At 36.0% G+C, this 10391-nt stretch overlaps 2 protein-coding genes across 7 annotated transcripts; both read right to left on the reverse strand.

Moving 5' to 3' along the window:
- Nucleotides 1-3683: 3683 nt before the first annotated feature.
- LOC107628760 (Pathogenesis-related thaumatin superfamily protein) lies at nt 3684-6443 on the reverse strand. Of its 5 annotated transcripts, XM_021118017.2 has the most exons (5): nt 6065-6441; nt 5215-5923; nt 4242-4345; nt 4090-4124; nt 3684-3994 (listed from the first exon to the last, which is right to left on the reverse strand). In XM_021118017.2, exons 1-4 carry the CDS (start codon nt 6123-6125, stop codon nt 4117-4119), a joined length of 882 nt encoding a protein of 293 aa, XP_020973676.1. In that variant the 5' UTR covers nt 6126-6441; the 3' UTR covers nt 3684-3994; nt 4090-4116. The 5 variants fall into 5 exon arrangements, 3 of the variants coding, with proteins under 3 accessions (XP_020973676.1, XP_016186843.1, XP_088365194.1); XR_015907414.1 differs by having other exon boundaries at nt 3684-4124; nt 4242-4660; nt 4709-5923; nt 6065-6443; XR_001617854.3 differs by having other exon boundaries at nt 4090-4345.
- Nucleotides 6444-6799: 356 nt separating this feature from the next.
- Nucleotides 6800-8328, reverse strand: LOC107628759 (uncharacterized). 2 transcript variants are annotated; one of them, XM_021118019.2, is made up of 4 exons: nt 8194-8328; nt 7586-7924; nt 7427-7499; nt 6800-7356 (listed from the first exon to the last, which is right to left on the reverse strand). In XM_021118019.2, the coding sequence occupies exons 2-4, from the start codon at nt 7916-7918 to the stop codon at nt 6866-6868; spliced, it is 897 nt and encodes a 298-aa protein (XP_020973678.1). In that variant the 5' UTR covers nt 7919-7924; nt 8194-8328; the 3' UTR covers nt 6800-6865. The 2 variants fall into 2 exon arrangements, with proteins under 2 accessions (XP_020973678.1, XP_088365195.1); XM_088509069.1 differs by having other exon boundaries at nt 7586-8328.
- Between the last annotated feature and the right edge of the window lie 2063 nt (nt 8329-10391).

Consider the following 10391-nt stretch of genomic DNA (forward strand, 5'->3'; position numbering starts at 1 on the left):
AAAAGTCAAGTAATGGTTGTAACTTTTTAAGGTTTTTTCACGTTCAAGATTTTAAAAAGAGCCCCCACTTTGTTGTGTTAACTTTTTTTTTTCTCAAAGAATATTATCGTCGTAAAGTCTGTAGAAAATAACGGTTCGTTTTGTATTAAAATGGATTGAGGCATCTCATGAAGAATAATGTGGAAGCTTGCAAAAATTAGTTAGACATTATAACACGGTCTATTAAAGAACCTAAAATTATCATGGAAGCAATTGAATGAGATAATATTCAAATTGTCCTCTTAAATAATGTGATAATTGGCATGTGGATAAATAGTATTATAATATATGATACTATTGTTTATGTTAATATATCACGTGTCACTAATAAATATATCATTTTTTTATTTCATATAGTTGAATATTATTTTGACACGTGATGCTGACTGTTTATGTTAGTATATCATATCAGCATGGTGTTAAACAAAAATTATTAGAGAGGTTAACAAAAATTATAGAATAAAAATTTATGATATAAATTGAGACAATTAAAATTTTAATAACTAATTTAAAATTTAAAAACAAATTTAAAGAACCAATTTAAGTATTAACTCCAATTAAATTGCTACTCAAATGTTCAATATTATTTACAATGTTTCAAATTGCACATCGTTCAATTGATGTCATTCACGAGATAATTTTGGTTAAGTTGGAATACACTATAATACAATGAGGTAAGATCAACAAACAACAACAACAAAGTCTTGTCCCACTAAGTGGGATTGGCTACATGAATCAAACGATGCTATTGTACTCTGTCATATATCATGTTTACAGAGAGACTGTTTACATGTAGATCTCATTTGACTACCTCATAGATGGTCTTCTTAGGTCTTCCTTTGCCTTTCACCCCTTGTCCATCTTCCATCTCATTCACCTTCCTGACTGGATGTTCTATCGGTCTTCTTCTCACATGTCCAAACCACTTGAGACGCGATTTAACCATCTTTTCCACAATTGGTGCTACTCCAACTCTCTCCCTTATATCTTCGTTCCTTATTTTATCCAATCGCGTATGACCACTCATCCATCTCAACATCTTCATCTCTGTCATACTTATCTTATGTTCGTGTTCTTCTTTAGCCGCCCAACACTCCGTATCATAAAGCATAGCCGATCTTATAGCGGTGCGATAGAATTTACCTTTAAGTTTTAAAGGCACTTTTTTGTCGCATATAAAACCAGATGCACACCGCCATTTTGACCAACCTGCTTGGATCCTATGATTTACATCCTGTTCAATCTCTCCATTATCCTGTATGATGCACCCAAGATACTTAAAACTTTTAACTTTTCGTAGGATGTTTTCTCCAATCTTCACCTCTATATTAGGATTTTCCCTTCTCAGACTGAACTTACATTCCATATATTCCGTCTTGCTACGGCTTATGCGCAGACCATACACTTTTAGAGCTTCTCTCCATAACTCCAACTTCTTATTTAGGTCTTCCCTTGACTCTCCCATAAGGACGATATCATCGGCAAAAAGCATGCACCATGCACAGGCTCTTGGATGTGCTCTATGAGTACTTCCAAGACTAATGTGAAAATGTATGGACTTAAGGATGATCCCTGGTATAATCCTATACCAATAGGAAATTCCTCTGTCACACCACCTTGAGTCTTCACACTAGTTGTGACCCCATTATACATGCCTTTAATTGCACGAATCTATGCGATCCTTACTCTCCTCTTTTCTAAAACCTTTCATAAGACATCCCTTGGTACTCTATCATACGCTTTTTCCAAATCAATAAACACCATATGTAGATCCCTTTTATCACTACGATACCTCTCCATCATCCTTCTTAATAGGTATATCGCTTTAGTGGTAGACCTGTCTGGCATAAATCCAAATTGGTTCTTTGTTACTTGTGTCTCTTTTCTCAACCTCCGTTCTATCACCCTTTCCCATAACTTCATGGTATGACTCATAAGCTTGATCCCTCTATAGTTTTCGCAACTTTGTATATCCCCATTATTCTTGTAGATAGGTATCAAGGTGCTCTTTCTCCACTCATCAGGCATCTTCTTTGACCTTAAAATCTCATTAAAAAGCTTGGTTAACCAGTTGATGCCTTTTTCTCCAAGACCCTTCCAAATCTCAATCGGGATATTATCAGGTCCTACTACCTTGCTATTTTTCATCTGCTTTAGAGCCTCTTTTACCTCGAAGTCTCGAATCCTTCGATAGTAGTCAAAGTTTTGATCTTCTTCCCTTGTGCATAACCGACCAAGGCTCGAAAGAGTCTTCTGTCCCTCATTGAATAACTCGTAGATGTAGCTCTTCCACCTTTTATTAATCTTCTCCTCTTGAGCCAACACCTCTCTATCCTTGTCCTTTATGCACTTAACTTGATCCAAATCTCTTGTTCTTCTTTCACGACTCTTTGCAATTCTATATATACATTTTTCTCCTTCTTTCGTGCCCAAAGACTGATAAGATCCATGAATATTAATATATTATCATGTAGAATGATAATTAAACTTGTATTATGATAATAGAATAATGTTTCTTGTTAAATATGAAAGGGTGAAGATTTGGTCATTCATCTTTCCGTATAGATGAAACTAGAAAGGAGTAAGAAATAAGCGATTCTTTAAAAATTGCACATAATTAGCGATAGGATGGAATAGTCATAAGAATATTATAAAGCGAGCGAGGGATGTTATAAGAATATGAGTTTATAAAGTCCTTATGTTATTAGTATGTATCCCTTTTGGAATGAAGGAATCAGTCTCAATCAGAGAACAAAATATTTAGTCAATTAATGTAATGTAGCACAGTCAACCTTTATTCAAATTTTCATAATAATATATTAAAATTAAGTTCATTATTGCATAACATTATATTAGTCTAAAGAAATACTATCTCCTTTTTTGGAACAAGTTATACCCTAACTCATCCCTTTCCCTCCCCATGGGTTCTATTAGTATAACCACAAGAAATACTATCTCTTGATAATGATTTTTTTTAACAATGAAATAAAAAATATCATTGGGCTGAATAAAACTTTCGAACAAAATGTTTTGCTTGTGCCACGATCGATTTAACAAGGGTACAATTTATGGATTTTTGTAGTTAATTTGGTTTTACAAAATTATTACGTGCAAACAAAAAATCAGCTGCCATCGAGCTATAATTCAATAGTCGTTTCATCCTCACCTTGAGGTCTTGGGTTTAAATCTCTCACTCTTAATTTAAAAAAAAAAAATCAACTACCAAATTAACCACTATGTATTTGTATATAAATATATTATTTAACTCATTTTTAATATATATTTTATATTTCAACATGTATTTTATACAGATGACTAATTTAGCTGTTGCTTTTAGTTTTTAATATTTTTTTGGTGATTTTCTGGTATATAATTTTTTAATATATTCTCTCCCCAAAAGTTGTGTTTTTTTAAGTCATTTACTCATTTATCTATGATCCATTAGATATATACTAATGGGGCCATGCTTTTCGGACCAAAGAATGGGCCACACTTTAAGACTAGCAACAAGACCCGTGCAACATGATAAGTCCATTGCTCCCATACCCAAAAAGTAACGCAAACATTATTTCCCATTCCTCGAGTATGGGCATTGGTGGAAACTTGTAACAATGATACTCATGCAAATCCATTGGCTTCAAGCGTTTCTATCGTATAAATTTTAAATTTAATACTGATTGAAGAACTCTGCACAAAACATCAATCCATAAACTTCAATGTACACAGTCCTTTGTTGTAGTTATATAAAGTCTGAAGTACCATAGAGCCTCTCATAACTTGCAAAATCTGACTCCAGACTCCAGACTCCAGAGTACTACTACTTGGAAACTCTTGAAGCCTCTCTCATCATAAAAATCGGAATAGAGGATATTGCAATGTTAACGTCAAAGAAACGATATGACATAAAAAAGTTAAAAGAAATTTACAATGTTTCCTACATCATATCCTTCAAGTCCTGCATGATTGAGTGGAATCAGCACCAGCCATTTGATACTTTAATGTGGAAAAAAAGTGAGGAGCGAAACAGCATGAAGATTGAAGAACTCTTACAGTTGCTAGAATTAAGATTGAGCCTCACTATCTGCCTGAATTGTCCATGCAAAAGGGAAGTCATCATAAGGCATGTAAACAAGGGCAGAAGAGGAAAAATGCCACCGCGATGGCGACAACATAAGCTACAATACTCTGTGTTCGGGTCGGACCTGAGGATGAAGAACTGCCAGAGTGTGGCCTTGATAAGTACATCATAGTTTTGTTTACCAGAGGAAGCGGCACGCCATCTTTTCTTGCTCCAAGCACCTTTTGGCTGTTCAAGTCGAAACAAAGTACATGGCACATGTTAGATCCATCCAAAACATGACACTTAAAAGCCGAAGGCCGGAGATACAAGAAGAAAACTAGCTATGGATGCACTGGCAATTTTGCCACATTATGCACTACTTAGAAGAAGACACGTCTAACTGTCTAAAGTATGTGAAATATTGAGTGTGCATACCCTTTTGGTTCCATTTTATGATTTGGTGTTAGGATAAGAATCATCAGAATCCAAAACACCACAAAATTTTTAGGAAGCATGACCACTTCTAAGCATATGGAATTATGAATAACTTGTTTGTTTCTTCTGTTCACTAAGATAATTAAAGAGACTTAGAGACTTTAGTTTGTTTACATTGGTTCAGAGATCAAATCATAAATGTAATTAGAAAAACAGCTGACTAACTTCCAACCTTGCAAAGAAAAATTATTGAACATGTAAACCAATTAAATTGTTATGAAAAAATGATTCAAATTACCAAATTCCAATTAAGTATATGATGATTAATTTAGTATATTCGAGAACATAGCACAAAGGAAAAAGCTCACCCAACCAATCCATGAATGGACCCTCAACTTTAGACCACAAAACATGAAGTCAATTATCTACGACATGGACAACGAAACATTGGAAAAAAGAAAATACCAAAAAATAATCCAACCTTCAATAAGCTTCCACACCAATCATGCACTAAAAACATAAAGAATTGCCCAGTTGCCTCACTCACAATTATCAACTAACGCATCTTAGGAAATATAATAATATTAATATACAGCAATATACACTAATATATGAATATAACTATCACTATGACTATCTACTATATGGTCAAAATAGTAATTTTGACTGAGAGAAATTACCTGGTGTAAGGCAAAGGGCAGAAAATGATTAAGTAATTAGCGGAAGCACACGTGTAAGTGCTGGTTTTGTCATCATACGCGTAGCTATACGCGCGTGGGCAAGCGTGTTTGAAGTAAAGCGAGTAAGCCGAAGGGCCACACGTGTCAGGCGTAGAGTAAGCCTCACTGCAACAATACCTTGGGTCCCCAAACGCCTCACACGCGCTTCTGCACGCGACCCCACCACCTCTACCACTTTTAGTTCCATTCCCACGCGCCACTCTCAGATCTGAAGGACACGCACCGTTCAAGTCCACCAGGCACCCGGTGGCGCTGCACCCTCCTCTCGTCCCTCCCTGAGCCACGATCAGCATCGGAAGGTTGTAACCGTCGACCAAGCTCACGTCATAGAAGTCAAGCCCGTCAGCTCCGTTGAGAGTGAACTCCGCTAATGTTGCCGGCGGCTTTGCTCCCCCGCCACCACACTCCACCTTGCCGGAGCCGCAGTCTGCGGTGACGCACGAGAACTTTCCGTCGGAGTCTTGGCCGCAGAGTGTCCTCGCCCAAATCCGACCCGACCAGGACCTTGGGATGGTGATTGTCCTCGATCTTCCGGCGTTGAGGAGGAAGCCGGTGGTCGGTAGCGGCGGCGAGGTGGCGCCGGAGAGAAGCCCCGGCCATATTGGGTGGCGGCACTTGTTAATAACCCTGAACCGCGCTGATTCTACCTCTGCAAAAAGAGAAAGAACGAATTTTGAAGAAAACAGGCCTTATTACACTGCAAAAAGATAGGTTTTTTTAAATCTTTAGTTCGAGTTTCCGAGTGTTTTTTGTTTGGGTTATGAAGAATGAGAAGAAAGAGTATTGTTACCTGAGAAGAAAGAGAATGCGAAGAAGACGATGATAGTGAGAAAGAGGACAAGGCGACCCATTGGGAGGGATGGAAGATTGGCTTAGTTTAACAGCAAAGATCAAAGCTTTGATTTGATCAGATCACAGAATTTCACTTTATTTTCTGTGTGTGAATCAAGTTGAGTGGTGTTTTGGTTCTTTATTTTTGCTTTGCTTTTCTGTTTTTTTTCTTGCTTGGGTAAATTTCTGGTTTCTGTTTGCTGACTCACTTCACTGTTTCTTAGCTGAGTTAGCTCCAATAATAATATAGTCTTTACCGCCAAAAAGAAAAAAGAAAAAAAAATCCTTTCTATTCTTTTTGATTTTGCTAACCTTTATCTTAAGTAACCACTAACCACTAAACACTAGCCACAGGTTCTACTATTTATAGAACGGAACTATGCCACTTACGCCCCATTGCCAACTTTTCCTTATTTTCCTTCTAATACTGAATTTCTTATATTAATAGCATTAGAAGGTAGCACTTTTTAGAAAGAAATTAGATTTGCTTTGATAAAACTATAAAAGAAGCTTAACTGTCTGTCAGTAGTAACCAATAAGCAAGGGACCCCATGCTAGAGTGTTCCTGGTTCCAAGATTTTGCATGTTGTTATAACTTGTGCTTTAAAAAGAGAAGTGGTCTCTTCCCATAAATCATAAATTAGTCATAGCAAATATGATCCCAAGTGAATAAAGAATGCATAGGTAAATATTAATCTCAGAAGAATAGAATTTTTTGTTGAAACATGATTGTCTAATTCTGCCAAATTGACTATCAATGTTACTGCTCTGAGTGCCATAAAGACCTTAACCAAGTTAAACGTCTAGGCCCTTTTATAGTCATGAAAGCAATGGCGTTCTTGTCATCTTTAAGAGCATTAACAGCCTTTGCAAACTCAAACTCATCCAACTCCTCCAATTTCTGCAATTCCACCAAGCAGTTCTTATACATTGTTGCATTGGCTTCATTTCTCTGCTTGGCTTTGCACTTAGCTGCTGTAAAAACCTCATACAAGACGTTCTCTATAGTTTCGCCAAATTTGCAGTGTGCTCTTTTCTTGCGAAATGATTCGCTTGGACTGACAAATTTGTTCTTCTTGATTCGCAGGTTGTTGATCCGGATTATCGAATCAGAATCAAGCGTGCCATCAATTACTTGTGTTGGAAGATTACATGGTTCTGAAGACCGGACCGTTTCTGTGTAGCTATTTCCTTCTTCTGCTGTAGCTATTGCTCCACTTGGAAAATGAGCTTTTGGAGTGCCTCTTTCCCCTGCATTCAACAAGCCATAACTTGTTATTGAATTCCACAAACACCATAGATAAATTGATCGTGGCTTCACCTTCAAATATGATTGCCATCTGTTTATACAGAGGGAAGCTCTTGCGCCGAAAAGGTCTAGCTTCACATCTTACCTAAAAGTAGCACACAAAACATAACACCAAAATTTGATACATAAACTTACATATGCCTTGAAGAATGAAGATACTTAGTTAGTTACCATAATATAACTGTCCCAAACTTTATCATCAGCCACAACCATGTGCCTAGTTTCATCCCAGGCAAATTCCTTGTGACTAAGTAGTGTTTTGACAACACCATAATCTTTCTTCATAACATTGTATCGATTCTTGATTTGATTCTCTTCCAAGTTCAAGCAAAACTTCTTGTTGAAATCCCATGTGACAGCCTTAATCACTTCATTCTTGAATTCATTGTAAGCTGTTCTTCCATTCTTGTGCTGCTCTCTGAGTAGTTCCACCAAGTACGCGTCGCGAGTCGGCGTCCATTCCGCCTTCGATCGGCCTAGAAATCCATCTTGTCCGGCTGACATTTTTGTCTGGGGTAGGAGGTTTAGTGGTTTACAGTTTTTCAACACATTAATATAAAGCCTCCAATCACTTCCTTCTTTGTTTTTGTGACATAGTCAAGGAACATTGATATATCACAAACGATAAGTCTCAAAAGCATATCTATCCTTATGCAGTACGACTAAGATTCAAATTTCAACTCAAAGGCTAAAAAAATCATATGTATAATTCAAAAGCAAACGTATATGTCATTTATGTAATGAATGATTAATCACTAGCTAGCTAGTAAAATAAGTACCTGAAAGAAGTCAATTCTTATATTGTATTTTTGTAGCAAGAAATCAAGAATGGACCTCAAGAGTAAACTGTGACAATCCAACACCAAAAGCTCATAATAATGCTATGCTTGATAACAAGAGAAATCTTTCATGACCAAAATGACGGAATCAGCTGCATAATAACCATTAACCAAGTTATATATATACTGATCTGTCTGCTTCTGGTTTGACCCTTTATGCCACGTGTCATGCCAGCAAAACAAAATCAGATATGGGCTTTCTTGGGATAAAATAAATTAAACTGCAACATTAGTCCATAGCCACTGGCTTTCATAGTGGGCTTGATCTCTGATTGGCCCAACATGAAGATTTTGGCTAAAAGTTGGGCCAAACAAATATTGGGCCTCAAATATGTTTAGTATATACTACCAAAAAAAAAGTGGTAGTAGCAGTTAATGTAATTAATGTCAAAAGTGTCAAAGTGTCAAAGTGTCAAAATGTGTACACTACAAGTGATGATTTGAAGGAATATGTAAGAATGACAAGATAAATAAAGTGGCTGAAAATGATACAGAATATTTGGTTGGATCTTCACAGTGCAAAAGAAGGGACTAAAGTGATGCAAAAAGGTTTATTGTGAAAATGATAGGATTCTTTTGGTCACAGGGGAAGGCCCCAGCATGGAGGCAATAAATATGAGCCTCCTTATGAGTTATGATGGTGTTTGTGGAGAAATCATAACATCAAAAGCAATTATAAAACATACACATTTGCATCTTTGCAAAATAATTAAGGTTGACCAAAGTTGCATCAGCAACTATTAATTGGTGCAAAAACTAAGGACCCCCCCAACACACACACCTCATGAACTTGAATCAATTTCACTAAGTCAATGCAGGTTTTGGGCTGTCCCATGCCTACCCAAAAGCCTAAAGCTCCAAGACCCACAAAAATATCACAGCAAGAAAGGAGATATTATAATGTGTTTTAACCTTTTTAATCATTAAAGAACATATAGTCCTAACGGTCAATTTTATTTTCTCATGTGTTTAAGCATGCATAATTGCATATCAAGATATAATATAGTTTCATAGTTTTTCCTATTATTCATAGTGTTTTAACTTTGACAATCAATTTTGAACTGTATGCTATTTGATGGATGATTATATATTGTATGATCACATTATTGCCACACTAATATAATCAGACTGAGTTGTTGTCATCAATAGTATTCTCTACAACTTTTATCCGAATTGAGAAAGAATATATATCCCTTTGAAAAATCATTGGTCTTTATAAGTTTTTGACTTGTTCATTCTCAAGATCTCTCTAGGAGTTTCACACTTTCATCACCAACTAAATTAAACAGCATATAGCATGCTACCAACTTTAGCAGGCAAAATGGATATCCATGTTGTTTCTTGATTCCGACAGATACAACACAAGCATGCATAGTTTAAGACTTGAAAAATCTTGTTTGTCTCTAAAAACTATATCTATATCATTCCATTGAAATCACACAATGCAACTTTCTGTTTTTCATCCATGGTCCCCTACCTTAATTAAGGACAGTGATATGGCCCAAGAAAAAACACCATGTTGAAACTAGCATGCCTTATCATAAAGTTCATTTTGGTCCAAAGTTTTGATTTGAAAAATAAAAGAAAAGAAAAGAAAAGAAAACAGTTAGTTATTCCTTGTTTGCAATGTCCATAGTAGATCACCAATCAGCAACCACCTTTGTTGGTTAATTAATTAGCTTCAAACAAAAATTGAATTTTGTTGTTTTTCAATTAATTAATTAAGGCCTTATTGTTCATATGATTGGCTCTGTCGTAAACATGAAGCAAACTATTTCATTTCATAAAATATAGTAGATACAACAAACACTATTCTTGGAAATCGGCTATGTAAGTAAAAACTCATAAGTAGTGATAAGAAGTAATAATAATTGATTCAGAAAATGGGGAATTTGGCCTTAGCCTTGAACATCATTTTGCTTCGGAATTGGTTAAAAACGTGCACAACACACTGAATGTGGCTAATTATGTAGACTCCCACGTTAACCACCACTTCACCTGACAATGAAGGTTGCTACAAATTCATTCTATCCAAAGTTAGAAACATTAAAAAGGTACACTTGTCCCATATATACATATATAGCTACATTAACACTAATGAGCAATCAGCAAAGTGCAAATTAAAGGGTGTGTTTGAT

The sequence above is a fragment of the Arachis ipaensis genome, chromosome B3 (assembly GCF_059453495.1).
Source record: "Arachis ipaensis isolate K30076 ecotype BB chromosome B3, ASM5945349v1, whole genome shotgun sequence".
Taxonomy (NCBI): Eukaryota; Viridiplantae; Streptophyta; class Magnoliopsida; order Fabales; family Fabaceae; genus Arachis; species Arachis ipaensis.

What these genes read in the sequence shown, in the direction of transcription:
- LOC107628760 (XM_088509068.1), bottom strand. Translation starts at nt 6,125, where the DNA reads ATGGGTCGCCTTGTCCTCTTTCTCACTATCATCGTCTTCTTCGCATTC. An exon ending in CGCATTCTCTTTCTTCTCAG is followed by an intron (nt 5,924 to 6,064) that starts GTAACAATACTC and finishes CTCTTTTTGCAG; the next exon opens with AGGTAGAATCAGCGCGGTTC. An exon ending in TGCCCTTTGCCTTACACCAG is followed by an intron (nt 4,346 to 5,214) that starts GTAATTTCTCTC and finishes CGACTTGAACAG; the next exon opens with CCAAAAGGTGCTTGGAGCAA.
- LOC107628759 (XM_021118019.2), bottom strand. Translation starts at nt 7,918, where the DNA reads ATGTCAGCCGGACAAGATGGATTTCTAGGCCGATCGAAGGCGGAATGG. An exon ending in TTTGGGACAGTTATATTATG is followed by an intron (nt 7,500 to 7,585) that starts GTAACTAACTAA and finishes TGCTACTTTTAG; the next exon opens with GTAAGATGTGAAGCTAGACC. An exon ending in GATGGCAATCATATTTGAAG is followed by an intron (nt 7,357 to 7,426) that starts GTGAAGCCACGA and finishes TGTTGAATGCAG; the next exon opens with GGGAAAGAGGCACTCCAAAA.